The sequence below is a fragment of the Copadichromis virginalis genome, linkage group LG10 (genome assembly GCF_057382275.1).
Source record: "Copadichromis virginalis isolate Kocher_CV1m ecotype Utaka linkage group LG10, C_Virginalis_male_GT1.1, whole genome shotgun sequence".
Lineage (NCBI taxonomy): Eukaryota > Metazoa > Chordata > Actinopteri > Cichliformes > Cichlidae > Copadichromis > Copadichromis virginalis.
This window is the reverse complement of record NC_140627.1, coordinates 2931137-2952518: the sequence shown is the minus strand read 5'-3', so window position 1 is coordinate 2952518 and position 21382 is coordinate 2931137. Positions and strand designations below refer to the sequence as shown.

The following is a 21382-nucleotide window of genomic DNA, read 5'->3' as shown; positions in this document are numbered from 1 at the left end:
ACTCACCTCATTAGCAGCAGGGTTTGTCTTCGGTATTGTTTGGCTTGTAAGAACTACTACACAGCTTCCTTTTTCTTTTCTTCTTTTTTTAGAGCTTTACCAGAAAAAACAACAAACAAAATGAAAACATTTAATCCTGAAAAAGTTTCTTCCATCTTAAAAATAGTGTCTAGTAATCTAAAACATAAAAATAACGAGAAATGCGGCAAGTTATATCATATCTCCAAAGTGTTCATTATTTTATCTTCTTTTGAAACTTGTCTAGATGTGTGGAGCTAATTGCATATTGCTGCCCTTCATTCGTCATTCATAACTCATTCTATGGAGTTGGTCCTTATTTCTACATGTGCTGGGGACCATAACAACCCCACAGTGGTGCCCAGTTCATGTTCTTCACTTGACACATGTTGAAATGGGGTATTTTGCTTTGTTTGCCTCTACTATCCCTACCTTTAAGTGCCATTAGTAGTCCAATAGACTCTACACAGGCCTGTACATTTCTTAACCTCTCCCAGCCACTCACGATCCACCCAGGTTCCCACAAGCTCTGTACCACCACAACACTCATATATGACTTAGCTAGTGGCCAGCAAGCAGCAACTCTTGTAAGTGGGAAATGGCTCTTCGATCCCTTATCTTATGACCCCTGTAAATACTTTCCTGATGCGTTTTTTCAACTTTAGTTGCTACTGCTCTGGTTTCAAGACAGAAAAGATGATTATTTGTGCTCCTCAGCAAAGGAAGACAAACCAGGGTTAGCTGTTAGAGCCACTAGCTACAGCTAATTGTTTCTATTGGTTTCATAGTCGGAATAGCCCTGCACACGTAACTTTGTGGTGGTTAGTGGTCGTGTCGATTTTCAATATGCAGCTGTAGAAGCTGTTAGAGTCACGTGTGTAAACCTGCCCTCCTTTTCTTTTTGGTGTGCTCTTTCTCTTCCACTGTGAAAACACACTCACTCATAAAATTTCTCAAACTCTTAATGAGTTTTATTTAGGAAGGTTCCTAAATAATTGTCATGACCTGGAATTATCTGCATGGCCACAAGAGCTGGTGGAATTCTCTAAAAACTAAGGAATGCTGCTTCATTGCTTTCTTTCTTTCCCTTCTTTAGGAAAGTATGCAGTGGATTAATTTATAAAAGAAGATGATGTCTGGCTACAGTTCATATGTTATACACGGACCCACCATCATTACAAAGGTGGAGCAGCTAGACAACACTGCATTTTCAGTTTTAAGCAATATGCTGTTTATGTCTCTGTGATAGAAATGGCTCCTTATCAAGTTATTATAATAAAACTCCCATATTTACATTCCAAATTTATATAAAGTTCTTGGGCGCTTTATTAAAATAATCAAATCGAATTTAAGATTGATCATAACACATTTTGCATTAGTTATGTTTGTTGTTGTAGTATTTTTAAATAATTGACTGTAGGCCTCTTCTTTAGCTTTATATTCGTCCTTGAAGTTGTCAGTGCTTCAAAAAAAGACACTTTGCAGGTATTTAAGGAGCTTTAGGTCAGCGTTTCAAACGCAGCTTGCTCTTTCTCTGCCCCACTGCAGCTTCTCCATTTCAATTACAAGCTCATATGTGCTGCAGCTTTTAGTCTTTTACCTCCACCCCTAACCTCAACCTTTCTTTATCTGCTCCTCAGTCAGTTCCCAGGCTTTCACACATTTTCTCTGCATGAGGTCTCTCCAAGGCGTCCTCACTTCAAACACACACGTGAATTTGAATATGCTAACTTTCATTGTTATACAGCCCGAGGCCCAGCTGTGCTGCATTTTTCTAACACCACGTACTTTGCGTGTGAGATTTAAAAATTCCATTTATCTTGTCATGCTAATCGTTGCTTTATTCACTACCTGCTGCAGTTGCATGTGGATATGTTCTAAATTTATTTCCTTTTATTCCATCGTGAGCCGATAGCAACACAGCAAAACTTAATTCTGCAACCTTATAACAAAGCTAACAAAGCTATCTAGCTTCTCTCACAATCATATAACATCAGAGATATAGAAAATAAAATATCGCTGTCGTCTTAATAACTTATTATAAATACGTAATGAATGCTCGACACATGCGTCATAAAGTGGACACACCCCTTAGCATTTTAATGAGCTTTTACTCCACTTTCTGTCTTCGCCTTCCAGTATTGAGGACTACGCTTCCCATGCTCCTTCGAGGTTGGAGCTTGCGCAATTTGTTTTCCACGGCCCTAGCTGCTGGCAGTGGCTGTATGCTGTTTGTTGTGTTTACATTAAGGAAGCGAAAGAAAGAATTTCCCAAGCTATTGTAACACCGTGGCTGTCGCATGAGGTAAGCACCAGACCTTTGTTAAATGTGTGCTCTATCTGTCTGTTAATCATTTGTATGGACGTTAGCAGGAAGAAAAAGTCTACAGTTAAATTAGTTGTTGAGCGATAATTTAGCTAGCATCACAAACAGACAAGCTAGTTGAACACTAAAGAAGCGAAAGTCATCGATTACAGGGCCATAGTCAACATGCTGAACTCTATATATGAGATTATGCCAGTTTTAGAGGATTTTTAAGCAGACCACAATGAGCCAGTTAGCCTGAGTGTGTGTTATCATCTTTTTTGCGCTAACCCACTGAGTCAGCTTGCTAGCGTTGAATAAAACAGTATCGCACAGAGACAATAGGTGGACAAACGTTTGCATCTTAAGACAAAGGAGAGGACATCGCTGGTGTATAATGTCACCATGCAACAAATAAGACGATAGCAGCGTTTATGAAACGCACATAAGCTTTGCTTCTCTTAGCAAGGCATTAGATGCTGATAGATTTTGTCCAGAAGTTATTAAGTTGTGATCTATATGAAACTCGTTAGGTATTCTGTAAGAGCACGTGTTTAGTGTGCGGACAAGTATTTTTAGAAAGATATATATCTATATCTATATAGATATAGATATCTATATGTCAAATGTTGCTGATAATGGTTTTTAAAATAAAGACTTACATCATCATCAGCTTGTGAAACACTAAAAACGGTGACCAAATATCAAAACTCTGAGAGAATTTGCCAAACATTGTATTGTTGAACTTTCTTAGTATTAGAAGGCTTTTTCTGATGTATGTAAAACACAAACTAATGGAGGTTTATTTTTATGGATGTGCATGGAAAACTACCAGGTTTAGAAAGGCTACTGTTTGTAAAAGCCAAATGATAAGCTTGTTATACAGGTAGCTGATTCATTGAAGAGGTAAAAACATTAAATATTATGTGACAGTTGAGTTAACAAAAATCACAAGAAAATAGGTCTTCAAGCAGTTGTGTGTCTTAGCAAAGCAAGTAGCAAGAGCTGTTAGCATCTGCATTTCAAAGGTTGAAGGTTTTCCATTCAGCCCCTCACTTTGTTTCCTTGGGTTTTGGTTTGTTGCAGGTTACTGGGTGAGCCCCTCCCTGCCATGAGAGCGGACCACCAGGTCACCAGCCCCCCCTCCTTCTGCAGTTGATGGATCTGCAGCTGGTGCAGAGATGACAGACAGCGTCAGGGCTTTCCTCCGCGATGTTGCGACGGTTAGCAAACACAAAGACACTGCACTCATAAATAATTTATGACATAATGTGCAAGTATGTAGTGTATGCAAACTGAAACAGAAACATTCAAAACAATGGACCCATTCAGCCCTGCTGGTTGAAACAGTAGAAAGAGCGAGCTGAAGATCGTAATTCTGACTGATTTCTGTGACATACACATGATTTAGCAATCTTAATGTAGATAGTATGTTCCATCCATTTGGTGTCAGAGTTTTGGATGTTAAAGTTCTGCGAGTAGCCAGTTTTGAAACTTGGCAGCCGACATCTTGGAATAAGCCCAGACTCTCATTTTTAAGTCTCTTTCTAAATAAAAGTCGAGCGATCATTTCAGTGGTCACTGGGACAGAAAAACTGCTTGTACAGAAACACAAGTCATATTCAATAAAAACAATTTCACAAGTTTGGAAACTTTGCTCTAAGTTTAAAGAGCTTTTTTGCCTCTTAAGTTACACTGTTTAACATCATTAATGCTTCAGTAACGGTCCAGTGCAGAGCCAAAATGAACAGCTTCTCTACTCAACAAATGTCACGCTAATTCACAATGTGGATCCACAGTAGGGACATAACGAGCAGAGAGAGGTGCCTCCATGCAGCAGAAACTGTGTTGAAACCTCTGCTGTGTCCATGCATCTGCGCAAACACGAGGTTGTTTCCAGTTTCAGCACTCACTGAGTGCATAGAAATACTCATCAGAAATTGAATCTGTGACTGAAGTGTAAGAAGAAGAGAAACTCAACCAGACAAAACCTCCAAAGACACAATAATGTTTGCATATGTTTCTCTAAAGAGCTTTACTGTGAAGCAAGTTCATCAAAGCCAGGTTTTCTGTGGATTAGCTGGCTTCACAAAACCTAAAACCCCAGGCATTGGTCAAATCAGGACATCATCAGCTCACCCATGGAAATGCATGCAATGAAGCTTGCATCACACAGTTTGAGCTGATGTTAATGCCAGAGGTGGATGTTGCTCTGCAGTTACTGATTCAGCAGATCATTGGCAATGTTTAGGCATTATTCAGTAAGGTCTTTAGAATGACTCATTCTTTTACAAATGTTGGTAAAACCAGACTGCATGGCCATGAGACTGACAGTGTTTGACTTCAAAGATTAAGATGTGTGGCCATGACCATGCAAAGCACAGTTGGCACTACTGTAACTACAGCTGGGCTCCAGTGACGGTGTTATTAAGCCATACTTTGAACCTGTGCAGCCTGAACGTGTCCGGGTTACTTCAAGAGCCTCCAGAAATAATATTTGTCTTTGAAATAATGTCAAATGTTCTTTACTGACCTCACGGGGATCATTCATTACAGAGAAGATTTAAGACTTGTAGAAATGCTCCGACTGTCTCTTTTTGTATTTATGCTCTACAGGGGATCAAGGACTCCATATTGGGGATTGGAACAATCTCCAAGCTGGATGCTCGTATCCAGCAGAAAAGGGAAGAGCAGCGGAGGAGAAGGGCCAGCGGGGCCCTGGCACAGAGACGGGCACAGAGTGAGGAGCGCAAACCGGACAAGTAAGCACCCGAACACATTTTGGTCGCATTTTGTTTTCTTCACTAGTAAATATAATAATGTGTGAATTACAATATGTTATCTAGTTGGGGCCATCATCATATCCACCCTGCAAACTGCAGCACGCTGACAGTTCTCAGGAGTTTGTTTAGAAGCAATGAAATCAAGTCATGCGAAAGTGAAACATTAGTGTTGTTCATTTTTCTTCTAGTGATCCCAAAGTAGCCAGCAGGATTTTTCAATGCTGTGCCTGGAATGGAGGAGTGTTCTGGGTAAGCTTAAACTGTTACTGCCTCAAATGTGAAACATCATTATCCACTAAAGTATCAAAGCTGAATACCAAAGTTAAACAACCACGCTATGCAGGGAAGCACAAGTTAAAGAATAACAAAGGTATTTCTCTTTCTCTTCTCAGCTCAGTCTGTTTCTCTTTTACCGGGTGTTTATTCCACTCCTGCAGGCTCTCACGGCAAAAATCATTGGTATGTATGGCTGCTGCTCAATCTGGACCAAGTTTTCCGGTGTGTTACGGGAAGCAGATAATTAACAAAGCTGTTTTTACTCCAGGTGACCCCTCCCTCCATGGCAGTGTGTGGTCCTGGTTAGAGTTCATCCTGACGTCCGTCTTCAGTGCTCTCTGGGTCCTCCCCTTGTTTGTCCTCAGCAAGATCGTCAATGCCATCTGGTTCCAGGTCAGGCCCTTCTTTAAAATCAGACTTCCACGCCATGCACACGAGATGGTAACTTTTTTTGTCCCCTTCAGGCATCGGAGACTGTTATTACTTCTGGTGTACGATTTTCTGTAGTAGCATTCCACTTTAGCTCACAGCGCAGTAGACTATACTGAATCAGTGTCAGCTGCTGAGATTTATAAAGCCAGCGCTGCCTCAAGGGCTGCTGACTCTTCCTTTGCAATAGTTCAGACTGCTCTCTCATCAGAAATAGCCCCAAAATGTAAAGAAAGACAGAGGATACAGAGAAGAAGGGGTGTTTAATAATGTTCCCTCTAAACTGCGCGTGTGCACAATTGCGCACTGCTGGCACGGTCTCTGCGCACAGAAAATCTGCGTTGCACACAAAAAAAATCTAACGTGAATTGAAATTAAAATTAAAACTTTAACAATTCTGTTTTGCAGTGTTAGTCAGTGAGTGACTGGCTGCTCCCGTATGGGATTACAACGATGCCACCTTATCCCATAATCCAGCCAATAATGCGATTCACATTCGTATATACGCAGCTAATCAACGTGGTTGACAGGCTATGACAGCGTCCTTATGTGCCGACGCCGGTGTTTTAGCAAAGTGGCTGATGTGGAGTGAAGCCACGTTAATGACAACGTGTACAACCATTGGAGATGTGAGCAGGACAGACGGAACAACTGACGGAAAAAGTGCACACGTCTGCTGTTGCTCACAGTGGTCCAAGTGTCCGCTCAGGGAGTTTGTGTGTTCGCTCAGACACATGAAAAATTAGAGGGAACATTGGTGTTTAATAAAGTCAGCTGTTAGATGGTATTGCAGCGCTTTATTAATAAAGAAGCTGTAGATACAGATGTTGCTTCTATTCATGGATGAGGCCATATGTGACGTTTAATTATACAGAAACAGTCTAAGGTTAAATTTTTGGTGTCCTTCCTGTACAACTATTTTTAATACAAATTTGGATATTGTGTAAAATGGAAATAAAAGCTAAATATGATTATTTGCAAATTATAAAAGCAACTATTACAAACTAAAAAATGTTGTAATAAAAAACCCCTGAAGTTATGCAATGCTGTGTGCACCTCATAACTATGTTCTTTAGCAAGAGATAAGTAAGTGTAACAGAGCATCCTGGTAAGTTAGAATGGGGTCGTGATTTTTAATAACTCAACCATACGGTTACAGAATAATGTTTCTCACAGTAAAGAAAGTCGTGATTGGTTTATGCTAGGGTCCCACAGCTTAAAAAAATAACTTTAATCAACCCAACACCAGAAGTAGCACATCCAACACACCACACTGCTGACCACCAGAGGAGACTACCAGCTCATCATCAGGTGTGATTTCCACACGTAGGAGCAGATGAGCCAGGGAAAGGAAAGAGGTCTCCAGAGCACTCACCGATTCAGCAGAACCTAGTGGCATGTGTGCATCATGTCTTTGATCTAACTGAATATGAATCAATTTGTGACTACCACACTAACAACAGAAAACCGAAAATATTGTAAAGTATTTTTTAATGGTTAAAACAGATTAATCACCCTGCCTCCACAAGAAAGGGCTAATCACACACCCTTCTTCTGGCTGATGGAACAAGCACAGTGCCACACACTGTCAGAGAAATGGCCCACTGGTGCTGCCGGCGACTCTCATCGGTCTCATACTCCTGACTCTGATGAGCAAGTGGAAACCAACTGTGCTCAATCACAGAGCTGCAGAAAGGGTGATACATGAAGAGACAGGAGAAAGCAGAAGCACTATGGGATGTAAAATAATATGGCACATAATATTATTCAAATATTCCCTCTATTAATTCAAGTCTTTGTGCACAATATACAAGGCTGAAAATCAATGTGAAATGAGCATTCTATTAAGATCTTAAAAAAGGGCATCTTTGTCAAACAAGACCGGGCTGTTTTCAGCACGATAATGCCAAAGCACAAAACCTCAGACCTGTCGATGAACTTCTGACAAACATTTGTTGTTGTGGTTATTTTGAGAGGATGATATTCGAAAATAAGAACTGGAAAACATTTCCCCAGCAGGGTCAGATGTCCATTACAGAGTTAAAAGCAGTTATACGTCCTGTTTGGCTGCAGTGACACTGATATCATTACGTTGCTCTGTGTTATAGGACATAGCTGACCTTGCATTTGAAGTGTCTGGCTGTAAAGCTCAGCCATTCCCCAGCGTCAGTAAGATCATCGCAGACATGCTTTTTAACCTCCTCCTCCAGGCGCTCTTCCTCATTCAGGTACATTTTATCCTTTCTTTAAAATAAATCTGCATAGCTGCCTGTGTTTCTCACTTTATTCCAACAAGTGTCGCTGTGTGTATTTTTGTGGTCCTCCAGGGTATGATCGTTAGTCTCTTCCCCATTGATGCTATTGGACAGATGGTTAGCCTCCTCCACATGTCTCTGCTCTACTCCCTGTACTGCTTTGAGTATCGCTGGTTCAACCATGGTGAGTCCTCTGTCAGCTTCTATACAGACACAGACTCATCTGAATTCAATGGGAACCTCTAAACCAGGGGTGTCAAACTCAAATACACAGTGGGCCAAAATTCAAAATGGAACAAAGTCGCAGGCTAACATTAATATTTATTGAAAAAAAAAATCTTCCTCCAGATGTAAGAATGAATCTTTTCTTATGTACTCAAACAAGTTTTGCTGAAAAACTGAATATGGAACAAGCAAAGCTTAATACTAAACAATATATATATTAGCTGTATAATACCAGTAGGCCAGCTCTAATAGTAATTTGGTATGGCTTCGCGGGCCAAATGTAATTAGGCTGTGGGCCAAATTTGGCCCGCGGGCCAGAGTTTGACACCTATGCTCTAAACGATGTGTTTTTTTGTGTTTGTCTAAGGCATCGAGATGCACCAGCGGCTGTCCAACATTGAGAGGAACTGGCCATATTACTTTGGCTTCGGCTTACCCATGGCTCTGCTGACTGCCATGCCCTCATCATACATCATCAGGTTAACACTGCGTGATTTTTTTGTGATCATTATTACAAGTATTATTTTGTTTGTGGTCCATTTTCCAGTCATGTTTTTTTTTATTACACTTTATATATACAGTGGGGCAAAAAAGTATTTAGTCAGCCACCGATTGTGCAAGTTCCCCCACTTAAAATGATGACAGAGGTCAGTAATTTGCACCAGAGGTACACTTCAACTGTGAGAGACAGAATGTGAAAAAAAAAAATCCATGAATCCACATGGTAGGATTTGTAAAGAATTTATTCGTAAATCAGGGTGGAAAATAAGTATTTGGTCACCTCAAACAAGGAAAATCTCTGGCTCTCACAGACCTGTAACGTCTTCTGTAAGAAGCTTTTCTGTCCCCCACTCGTTACCTGTATGAATGGCACCTGTTTGAACTCATCATCTGTATAAAAGACACCTGTCCACAGCCTCAAACAGTCAGACTCCAAACTCCGCCATGGCCAAGACCAAAGAGCTTTCGAAGGACACCAGGAAAAGTATTGTAGACCTGCACCAGACTGGGAAGAGTGAATCTACAATAGGCAAGCAGCTTGGTGTGAAAAAATCAACTGTGGGAGCAATCATCAGAAAATGGAAGACATACAAGACCACTGATAATCTCCCTCGATCTGGGGCTCCACGCAAGATCTCATCCCGTGGGGTCAAAATGATCATGAGAACGGTGAGCAAAGATCCCAGAACCACACGGGGGGACCTGGTGAATGACCTGCAGAGAGCTGGGACCAAAGTAACAAAGGTCACCATCAGTAACACACTACAACGGCAGGGAATCAAATCCCGCAGTGCCAGACGTGTTCCGCTGCTGAAGCCAGTGCATGTCCAGGCCCGTCTGAAGTTTGCCAGAGAGCACATGGATGATACAGCAGAGGATTGGGAGAATGTCATGTGGTCAGATGAAACCAAAGTAGAACTTTTTGGTATAAACTCAACTCGTCGTGTTTGGAGGAAGAAGAATACTGAGTTGCATCCCAAGAACACCATACCTACTGTGAAGCATGGGGGTGGAAACATCATGCTATGGGGCTGTTTTTCTGCCAAGGGGACAGGACGACTGATCCGTGTTAAGGACAGAATGAATGGGGCCATGTATCGTGAGATTTTGAGCCAAAACCTCCTTCCATCAGTGAGAACTTTGAAGATGAAACGAGGCTGGGTCTTCCAACATGACAATGATCCAAAACACACCGCCCGGGCAACAAAGGAGTGGCTCCGTAAGAAGCATTTGAAAGTCCTGGAGTGGCCTAGCCAGTCTCCAGACCTCAACCCCATAGAAAATCTGTGGCGGGAGTTGAAAGTCCGTGTTGCTCGGCGACAGCCCCAAAACATCACTGCTCTCGAGAAGATCTGCATGGAGGAATGGGCCAAAATACCAGCTACTGTGTGTGCAAACCTGGTAAAGACCTATAGTAAACGTTTGACCTCTGTTATTGCCAACAAAGGTTATGTTACAAAGTATTGAGTTGTATTTTTGTTATTGACCAAATACTTATTTTCCACCCTGATTTACCAATAAATTCTTTACAAATCCTACCATGTGGATTCATGGATTTTTTTTTCACATTCTGTCTCTCACAGTTGAAGTGTACCTCTGGTGCAAATTACTGACCTCTGTCATCATTTTAGGTGGGGGAACTTGCACAATCGGTGGCTGACTAAATACTTTTTTGCCCCACTGTGTGTGTGTGTGTGTGTGTGTGTGTGTCTATATATATATATATATATATATATATATATATATAGAGACACACACACAAACTACAGAAATATATTCAAAACTAATGAAAGGCACATATTGGAGAACAAAGTGCTCAGAAGTAGGTGCAAAGGACTTGGTCTGAGTAGAGAGTCCGTATGTGAGTGGCCTGAGTGATGGGGGTTACTAAGACCATGGCTCCGACTGGTGAAGAGGGTGGGGGGATAGTGTTTGTTAACAGTCCGAATGGCTCAGGGGAAGAAGCTGTTTGTGAGAGTGGAGGTGTGGGACCTGATTGACCTGAGGTGCCGACCAGCGAGTCAAACAGTTGTTGGGCGGGGTGCAAGGGGTCACGTGGGATGGCCCTGGTTTTCCTGAGACAGGAGGATCTGGTGATGGCCTCCAGGGGTGGCTGAGGGCAGCCAGTGATTTTTAGGGCAGTGTTTATTACCCTCAGTACAGCCGTCCTGTTCTCATTATTGTCCCCTGTGTACCAAACACCCAGGCAGTAGGAGAGCACGCTCTCCAGTGAGGAGCGGTGAAGGCCAGCAGCAGCTTCTGGTCCAGGTTATTCTTCCTCAGGACAGGAGGAAGTGCAGCTGCTGTTGGGCCTTCTTTACCAGCGCGTTGGTGTTGTGGGTCCAGATCAGATCAGCGGAGATGTGGCGTGCCCAGAAAACTGAAGGTGGAGACAGATTCCGCCTGTTCTGCGTTTATAATGAGAGGTGGACCTGTCTGTGTCTCCTGAAGTTCATTATGAGTTCTTATGTTTTAAGGACGTTCAGCTTTGGGTTATTTCTTGAGCACCACCGGGACAAGTTTTCTACCTCCACCCTTTATGCTGTCTCATCTCCATCAGAGTATGGCAGTGACAAATAGCAAACATCAGAGTCCACACTGATGCCTGGCAGGTGTGTTCACACGTAACAAGGAGGAGTTACTGTACAGTTTTATAGATAATGATAGGAATGATTTCCTGAAGTGTTCTTTATGGCAACGCTGTTGAATTATTCTGAGGGAGATGGAGCTGTGCTGCCTCAGAAGTGCGCAATAGAGATGGGCTGTCCATGATGGAGAGCAGTTTGTTCAGCGACCTCCTAAACCTCACTGACTCAAACGCCTCCAGATTCTGGTCAGTGATGGTTCCAGCATCTCTGGGTCTGTTGCTGACCCTTCTCCCCAGCATATAACAGCAAAACAGATGTAACTCGCTACCACAGACTGGTAGATCTCCACCATCCTGCTGCACTCATTAAAGCTTCCTGAGCTTCATCAGGAAACAGTCTGCTCATCCCCTTCACTTTGAGAAGGAGAGGAACTCCACTATTTATAATTACAATATATTACAAAGGAGTAATTAGTTATAAATAAATATAGTGAATGGTCACAAACATGTCAGAACTTTCTAATAGAGAGGAATCTGGAATTTGGACCTTCTGCTCTGTTTTTAATGGTTTTTAAATGCTATCTTTGTTTCCTATGCAGCGGTTGCTTGTTCTCCATCCTTTTCCCTCTGTTCATCATCAGTGCTAATGAGGCAAAGACACCAACAAAGCTGTAGTGAGTGTCCAACAACACACTGTAAGAACAATAAATAAAAGGATCTATTTCACAAGTGACTGATGTCGATTTCACTCTTCCAGCCACTTCCAACTGCGTCTCTTCTCCCTGGTCGTGCTGATCAGCAACAAGCTTTTCCACAAGACTGTCCACCTGCAGTCATCACTGACGTCATCTGCCTCCACAGAGAGGCTGTCAACACCTCACACCTCCCCGACCCGCCAGAGGCTGCTGCCCACCCAGTGAAGGAGATAGGATAGTCACCAACAAGCGGTTTCACTGAAAAAAAATTTTTTTTTCTTTTTCTAGAAGGATCGCCCTTAATGAAGATGAGTTCAGCTGGTTCATGTGGTTCAGGACAAAGGGTTTACATGTTTTTGTGTAATCTGTGCCGCCTCAGTTACTCATTTTTATCCACCTTTTCTGTGTGACACAAAAATCGACTGACCTGTGCCTCACACTCAAAACACTTTAAATACTAAGATCCAGACTTCTTTTTACTTTTCTTTCTTTCTTTGCATAATGTGCCATTTGAGTGACTCTCCTTTTAAAAAATTACAGCACAAGACATCACAAAGTTTTAATTTCTTTAACCAAACGTGACTAAAGAAGGATATTTTTCTCTTTGAAGGGGCTTTTTTGTGTTCAGAAGCAAAGCACAGGTGTGTTTTCTTAAAAGTCACATTCCTCCCTCACAGATCCAACACTTTCTTGCACACGGACGTGTTTCTCTATTAAATTCTGCTCTCCTCACAGTCCCGTCTGCAACCTTGTACAGTTATAAAGGGAGGCTTTTTAGTTTGAAATCCCCACAGCTTTGTTTTCAGTAGAGTACAAGCATCGTTTCAGGAGCTGCTATTAAAAGGCAGAGTGACCTTTTTGTAACGGAAATCAACCAGAAATTCACTTGTGTGCATTGACATAACTGTTCCTCTGCGTCCCATCCCAAAAATAAAAAGTCTGGATTCTGCTGTCTAACGTCACAATACACACGGCTACACCGGCAAAGGGCAAGCTTCATTAGAGCTTTTAGTGTATTGATAGATGAGACGACACTGCCAAACCGCTGCATCTTTAACTTTACTTTGACCACTTCAACGCTAAGCTCTGTCACAAAGGAGTCATGTAGCTCGTAGCTTTACAACAGACGGGTGATCAGCCTCGACTCGCTTGCTGTAGTGCCCCTTGCACCTTAAAGAGAGCTTGATGCAAATATAACTGATCCCCAAATATCATTGGCTGTTTGGTTATTTGTGCTGTACATAATGTTAATACCTCCTGAATGTTCAGTCAGAAGCCCAGCGCCACACAGTGACCCCACCCCAACCTTTGTCTCATCAGAGCTCGTGGATGTGGAGCGGGGCCATGATTTTAAACAGTGTGCAATTATTGTAAGAAGAGCATAGTGTTTGTGCAGACTGATATTTGTGAGTGAGGTTTTGTAAAAGTAATACTTCTAATTTGAATAAAATTGGTCAGTATTCAATATTTGAGCTCTTGTGTTTCTGTGTTTTTTGTTTCTCTACGACATTTCAAACTCAGCATTGCAAAGATAAGGATAGATAAAGGATTTATATCACTGAAAATCAGATTAGGTCCTTGGGTTGCACTCCAAATGGTTGATGGTTGATAAAAAAAAATGTTTCAGGCATCTAACAGAAAGGTATCAGAGATGTTTTGAAAACTGGCTTAACACAGATGCAGATGGACTTTTGTACTTGATTGAGCTAAAAAAGACCTGTGATTAACTGATCACCAAAAGATACAGTGGGAGGATTAATTATTTTTGGGCAGTTTTATTTTAATAGAGAGAGAAAGAAAAACTTTACTCAAAAGTAACACGTTGATTTGTAAGAGGAAACAACGTGAAAAATAATGAGAATGAATCTACACCAACGAAATGAGGTGAAAGTATTTTCAACCAACAGGGGGCTGTGTTCTTTTCTCGGTAAGGACACGTCACTACACTACAGCGGCGGGGTAAGGAACAAAATCTGATTGACATCCAAAGAACCAATAAGATACGAGAAAATAAAACGTTGAATGACACATAACCAATAAGCACGCAGTATGTTCTAGTCGGGGCGGGATTAGCTCTTGGTGAGGGTTGTGTGTGAAAAGTGAGTAGCAGGAGCGGAGCGGGTAAGTGTCTGAAGATTACATATTAAAAAGCGTTAGCTTTTCCAGGACTACCAGTTTTTATTTTCTGTTGCTATATATGAAGGAGATGCAGATACTTCTTTTTAAAAAATAAGCCAGGGAGTTGGCGCGTGACTGTGGTTTTCATTAAAAAGAGGCTAGCAGGTTAGCCTAGCAACTAACACACTTTGAAGTGGATGCAAGCCGGCCTGACGCTAACTAGCAATAAGACGCTGCACAAACTACAACTATGCCTGAATGCACTTTATATGTGCAGTTGTTGAGATCTGGTTTAACCGTATTAGCTGCCGTTCATTTGCTCTTTCGGTGATGTGGGTTAGCTGTCAGCACTTGAGGCTCGTTCTGATAGTGGTGCTGTCTTGAAAGCATGAGGGCTCGTTGGAGCTTAGTGGTTCGACACTTTTCGTAAAACCTTTTTAATGCACATGTGAAATAGACGGGCACAAATCCATGCAAACGGTTTCCAGAGTGTCTACTTCCTGCTTTGTGACGCCACACGTTAGTGCGTGGCCTTATGTGGTTGGGCTGGACGTGGAAGTTAACTCCTGACATCTGGATTGCTGATTCTGTTTCTTAGAACCTGACTTGGAAACATATTCCGCGGGATTTTTATACATGCATAAACATATGTCTAAAAGTGCATTTGTAGTGCCTATTCTATTGTGCTTAGAACCATTGTCTTTCTCCCATTAGGTAGTACGGGTAGCTTTCCCTAACCTCGCCAAGATGACCAAGCTGGGCTTCCTGCGTTTGTCCTATGAGAAACAGGACACGCTGCTGAAGCTACTGATCCTGTCTATGGCCGCTGTCCTCTGTGAGTCCTCTGCTCGCTGAATATGATAGCATGGACAACACTATACAACACACACATCACAATGATCCATGTAATCTTTCTTTTCCCTCCTCAGCATTCTCCACCAGGCTCTTCTCCGTGTTGAGGTTTGAAAGTGTCATCCATGAGTTTGACCCGTAAGTACTGTCTGCATCATCATTCATTACATTAATAGTTTTTCCTCCTGAAGAGTCCTGTCTCACCTTCACCTTAATGTCACAACCAGGTACTTCAACTACCGTACCACCCGCTTCTTGGCAGAAGAAGGATTTTATAAGTTTCACAACTGGTTTGATGACAGGGCTTGGTATCCTCTGGGGAGGATCATTGGTGGCACCATTTATCCGGGTAAGACCATAAATTGTCGTAAGATTCTCCTGTCGTGTGGAGCAGTTTGTGTGTTACGTGAGTTTTTGAAGGCTCACGTCAAATTATGATGGTGTGCTTCTGTTTTCTTTCTCCAGGACTGATGATCACGTCTGCTGTCCTGTACCATGTCCTACATTTTTTCCACATCACAATTGACATCCGTAATGTCTGCGTCTTCCTGGCTCCCCTGTTCTCCTCATTCACCGCCATAGTCACGTACCACTTAACCAAGGAGCTGAAGGTAAAAAGAAAATCACCCTATAACACAGACACATTGTTCATTAAGAATCATGTTACAGGAAAACAGAGGCGGTGGTTTACGACACCAACTGTCTGCCATCTATAATCCAGTTTTGAGATCCTTCCCAGACGCCTTAACACCTACTCACATCCTGGGCCATCTGACCTCAGGAAATCGCATGATAGGGTGGGGCCAGGTTTCCCAATGAGCTCACCCAAAACCTTGGCTGATTGTGACCCACACCCATTTTCACACCTTGGCTCATGTGATTAGGTAGAGGACCATTAGGGGGTCCATTCTCCCTCTCAGACTTAAGCTCCCACAGAGCTTAAATGAAAGTGTGTGAAAGTGGCTTAAGACTGTTAGAACAAAACTGAACATGGTAAAGACTCTTTATTGCAGGACTGTGGTGTTAACCTACACTAGTTTTAACTGTGTTTTTGTCTCTTCAGGATGCAGGTGCTGGGCTCCTGGCAGCTGCCATGATTGCAGTGGTACCTGGTTACATCTCTCGTTCTGTTGCTGGCTCCTACGATAATGAAGGTAACAGAAACTCAGTGGCTGCTCATTTTATTCATCAGTCAGAAAGTGCTTTTTCCCTGGTAAACTATGTTATATATTCAGTCAATAATGAAAGTAAAGCTGTAGCATTAGAGGATATACACCGAAAGTGCAAAACAGTATAATAAGAAAATGATCCTCCCTGCTCAGGTATTGCCATCTTCTGCATGCTGTTGACCTACTACATGTGGATCAAGGCTGTGAAAACAGGCTCAGTGTATTGGTCGTCCATGTGTGCGCTGGCTTACTTCTACATGGTGAGGAGATGCAGCTGATCTGCATGTTGTACTGAGTGCATTACGAGGTGACTTTGGTCATGAAATGGTCTCTGTGTGCATTTAGGTTTCCTCCTGGGGTGGCTACGTGTTCCTCATCAACCTTATTCCCCTCCACGTCCTGGTTCTGATGCTCACAGGCCGATTCTCACACCGCATATATGTGGCTTACTGCACAGTCTACTGCCTGGGCACCATCCTCTCCATGCAAATCTCTTTTGTTGGTTTCCAGGTAAAAAGAACAATCTCATTTCATCACCTGACACACCCTCCTTCCAGGACGGTTTTTTGTTAAAGATTAAAAAGTAGTGATATTCTCATGATGAGAAGTTTCACTTTGCTTTGTATCACACTGTTCAGTTCCTTGTCTCCCTTTTTTCATTTACCAGCCGGTGCAGTCATCGGAGCACATGGCAGCCTTTGGCGTGTTTGGTCTGTGCCAGATCCATGCTTTTGTGGACTACCTGCGCAGCAAACTCAATGCTCAGCAATTTGAGGTGCTGTTCAAGAGCGTCATCTCTCTGGTGGGCTTTATCCTGTTGTCTGTAGGTGCTGTTCTCATGCTGACAGGTAAGAGGATTAACAATAACAGTAATGAATGGGAAAACCTTTCTAAAAGCTTTTGACGTGACATGATAAGCACGTTTCTGTCAGGTAAAATCTCTCCGTGGACCGGGCGTTTCTACTCCTTGCTGGACCCTTCCTATGCCAAGAACAATATTCCCATCATCGCCTCTGTGTCCGAGCACCAGCCTACCACCTGGTCCTCATACTACTTTGATCTGCAGCTCCTAGTCTTCATGTTCCCAGGCAAGGCAGCAAAAGCACAGCGTAGCACTGGCTTAATATTCTGTAATCACTCTATATTTCATTCCAGTTTACCTTTCTCTTCTTACAGTCGGTCTGTACTACTGTTTTAACAACCTGTCGGATGCCAGGATCTTCATCATCATGTACGGCGTCACCAGCATGTACTTCTCAGCTGTCATGGTACTGCTGCCTAAATGCCCTTCTTTTATTTTCTGTAAACGTGTGTGTGTGTGTGTGTGTGTGTGTGTGTGTGTGTGTGTGTGTGTGTGTGTGTGTGTGTGTGTGTGTTACACATGCCATCTGAGACAGTTGTTTGCTTCTGGGATTTTAAAAGCAACCTGATAGCATCACTTTTACACCATTAAATGTAACCGAAGCAAACAAGAAATGGTGTCTAGGATGTTGTATGCGCCCCGTCTGTGTCATATGTTGGTTGTTTTTGTTTTTTTTAACTGCACTGCTTGTTTCCTCCTCAGGTGCGTCTGATGCTGGTACTCGCTCCGGTCATGTGCATCCTGTCAGGCATCGGCGTGTCCCAGGTTCTAACCACTTACATGAAGAATTTGGACGTCAGCCGGCCAGACAAAAAGAGCAAGAAGCAGCAGGATTCCACCTACCCAATCAAAAATGAGGTGAGTTGGCTGACAGGATAAGCTTGCTGTGTAAGGTGGTGACAGTGACTTTTGTTATGCCATGGTCGTGTTGTGACATGAAATCTGTGCATTCGGACAGGTTGAACCTGTACAAAAAAAAAGAACTACTGATTATTTTAAATAATCCATCATTGTCAAGCTCTCAGCTCAGTGTTTTATAGTCTTGATTTTCATGTTTAAAATCTTGTCCAAGAGAACACAAACCTTTTCTTCTCTTCTTGTATTTGATATTTCATGCAACTTGAAACAGATACTACACTTAAAGGTGAATTGTTGTATAATTACTGTTAGGTTTACAAACAATTGTGGGATAGGTACACTGCATTGTTGAAGGTTCACAACCTTGACCAAATAAATGTGTTTAGTTGAGATTCTTCCTCATGATTTAGATGATTTTTCAGTGTAGCGATGGGTGCAAAGCTACACCAGTCTGACCTGCACCTGCCAAGAAATATAACTATGCATTTACACAGATCTCAACAGCTATGATAGATCTGCTTGATGGTAATATGCAGTGTGACCTCAGTGTGTTGACAGCACAAAGATGAGACCTCTATAAAACAAAATGGAATTTGCTGCAATTGCATCTAGTTTGTGCTAATGTTAGTATCCTGGCAGTCTTGATGTGCTGTTGACAAAATGTATAGACTCAGTGTTTCCTCCTTCGTGCGTCTCAGTGTCAGTAAATGTTGTTCAAAATTTGTTTGCTCCAAGTCAACATAAGCACTCCATTTTACTTGTGCCTGCAGAGCAATGCAGACACTCCCACAAAAATTATAAGTGCAACAACAACGTTACTCACTAGAGGGAATTAAACACACAAATGAGACTTTAGAAGGTTCTCTCTACACTTTCTCACTTGAGTATTTGGCTGTTTTCACCTTTGAGACAAAACTCAAAGATCAGAGAAATCTCCTCCCATTCTTTATTTCACACTCCCTCAATTTATTCCATTACCCGTTAAGTGGCCCAGTTCCTGGTTTTAAACTACCTGATCCCAAATAAAGTGTAGTAATAATGAATATAAAAGCATGTTGACATGGTCTGTGTAAACCTACCAGGTTGCCAGTGGGATGATTCTGGTAATGGCTTTCTTCCTCATCACGTACACGTTCCACTCTACCTGGGTGACCAGCGAAGCCTACTCCTCTCCATCGATTGTCCTGTCAGCCCGTGGAGGTGACGGCAGCCGCATCATCTTTGATGACTTCAGAGAGGCCTACTACTGGCTCCGCCACAACACACCTGAGGTCAGTTAATCCCACGTGAGGAAGAAAAGGTTGATCATTAAACTATAGATCGTTGTCATGAGTGATCAGCAGTCACAGCCGTTTGATCAGATTTCCCATCTACGTGTCTGAGTGTTATTTTTCCTATCCAGGATGCCAAAGTCATGTCATGGTGGGATTACGGATATCAGATAACTGCCATGGCTAATCGAACCATTCTAGTGGACAACAACACATGGAACAATACTCACATCTCCAGAGTTGGACAGGTGAGCTGGGTGACCTTTAAGGTGAAATTGTCTATGAAATGCTGCTGTGCTGACCATGCTGCCGTTTCTTTTGCAGGCCATGGCATCGACAGAGGAAAGGGCCTACGAGATTATGAGAGAGCTCGACGTCAGTTATGTTCTGGTCATCTTTGGAGGGCTGACGGGCTACTCTTCAGATGGTACGCCGCCTAATACTTTATAACTAGTGCAGCATGTAAGGTGTTGTGTTTTTAAGCTTCTAAATAAGTGAAATTGAATTTTAGGAGTTCCATTTTTTTGTCAACTCATTAAACATTCAGCACATGAAGTAAGACATTGCTGTTTGGACGGTTATGAGCACCTTTCTAATTGGTGTATGTGTTTGCATGACAGACATCAACAAGTTTCTGTGGATGGTCCGTATTGGAGGAAGTACAGACACCGGCAAGCATATCAAGGAGCACGACTACTACACTCCCACCGGAGAGTTCAGGGTGGACCGCGAGGGCTCGCCAGTCCTGCTTAACTGCCTCATGTACAAGATGTGTTACTACCGCTTTGGCCAGGTCTACACAGAGGCCAGTGAGTGCTTCTAGTACCTTCTACCCCTAGTCTGATCTATTTATCACTTTATATGAGCCTCCTAAATTCCAACTGGAGGAATGTGATTCAGAAATTAAAAAAACAAAACAAATACACAGCCAGTGGTTTTTCTGATTAATTCTGGTTCCCTCTTTTGCAGAGCGCCCACCTGGTTATGACAGAGTGAGGAATGCCGAGATTGGGAACAAAGACTTTGAACTGGATGTACTGGAGGAGGCTTACACAACAGAGCACTGGCTGGTTAGGATATACAAGGTAAACAAGCTAACTTTGTCTCTATAACAGTTGTTATAGTTCTGTATTTTCATGTTGAGTGTTTGGTTCCAGATTGTTTCCATTGTAGGTTTACTCATTTCAGTTTTTATCACTTTGTTTTTCTGATTATTAGAATATGAGGGGAATTATTGCTTAAAACTGAATCAAGCTTCTCACATGCTTATCTTACATTATAGTAAACATTGTTTTTAATTTAATGAAATGTTATATGACTAAACTATAAAAGCTTAAGTTTACTGATTAATGCAAATTCTTGTGATTTTACCTTTTAAATCACTCAAAGATTAGTTTGTTTGAGGACGGGCTTTTTTTGTTTTTTGTCTTTTTAATAAAGTGACCTTTCCACAGTTTAAAGTTAAACTGTGTAAACATCTAAAATCAGTTTCAGAACAGAACTTTCTAAGCTAAGTGTTCTCCTGTTCTTTAGGTGAAAGATCTGGACAATCGGGGTCTTTCAAGGACATAAGGCGCACAGACAGCAGTGAAAACGGCCTTTAAGCGCACTGAACGCCTTCCTCTGTGGTCAGCAGTCGAGCGGGAAAAGAGTACCTTTTTTATATGCCTTTTGTTTGGGGGAAGAAAATGGCATCACACATGTCTCCTTTTTCTTTATAGATGATTTTCATTTTTTTTAAATTTTGTTTATAATGAAACATCTCATCTGGGATCAGAGGGAGATGATGTCAAAACGTCCAGTTTGATCTAGGAAGTGTATTTTGCCAAGAGGTGGTCATTTGTGAGCGGTTGAATTTTTACAATGTGGTCAATTAAAGTGGGATTAAATCGGAATACAACTGAGTGTCTTTTTTTTTTTTCCTTCCCCGTCACTGAAATGAAATGCAGTGTAGGCTGTAGTCAGCTGTTGATATTCAGTTGGATCAGTTTTGTTGGCTGCCCGATCCTCTTGTTTCTCACGCTTTGAACAGTAGGCTAGGAGCAAAAATGTTTGTAGAGTTTACTGCTGACCAACCACGCTTGAGCAGGTAATGGTTCATATGGAAAGCAAGAAAATGATTGGATTTAGTCTCCCCACTCATTTTCTGCCAGGGAACAAATTATCCATGAGCTACTC

The 21382-nt window shown here is 42.1% G+C and overlaps 2 protein-coding genes across 2 annotated transcripts; both read left to right on the top strand.

Moving 5' to 3' along the window:
* Nucleotides 1-2154: 2154 nt before the first annotated feature.
* ei24 (EI24 autophagy associated transmembrane protein) lies at nt 2155-13546 on the top strand. The gene is made up of 11 exons (XM_085469467.1): nt 2155-2323; nt 3410-3546; nt 4940-5085; nt 5295-5355; nt 5499-5565; nt 5651-5775; nt 7920-8039; nt 8139-8250; nt 8659-8770; nt 11979-12053; nt 12137-13546. The coding sequence occupies exons 2-11, from the start codon at nt 3505-3507 to the stop codon at nt 12297-12299; spliced, it is 1023 nt and encodes a 340-aa protein (XP_085325593.1). The 5' UTR covers nt 2155-2323; nt 3410-3504; the 3' UTR covers nt 12300-13546.
* A 573-nt stretch (nt 13547-14119) lies between these two features.
* Nucleotides 14120-21104, top strand: stt3a (STT3 oligosaccharyltransferase complex catalytic subunit A). Its single transcript, XM_085469465.1, has 18 exons — nt 14120-14195; nt 14907-15027; nt 15122-15182; nt 15272-15393; nt 15510-15655; nt 16108-16198; nt 16367-16473; nt 16559-16723; nt 16881-17061; nt 17146-17301; nt 17390-17481; nt 17778-17933; nt 19016-19204; nt 19336-19452; nt 19529-19631; nt 19825-20013; nt 20174-20289; nt 20738-21104. Exons 2-18 carry the CDS (start codon nt 14940-14942, stop codon nt 20774-20776), a joined length of 2118 nt encoding a protein of 705 aa, XP_085325591.1. The 5' UTR covers nt 14120-14195; nt 14907-14939; the 3' UTR covers nt 20777-21104.
* Nucleotides 21105-21382: the final 278 nt, after the last annotated feature.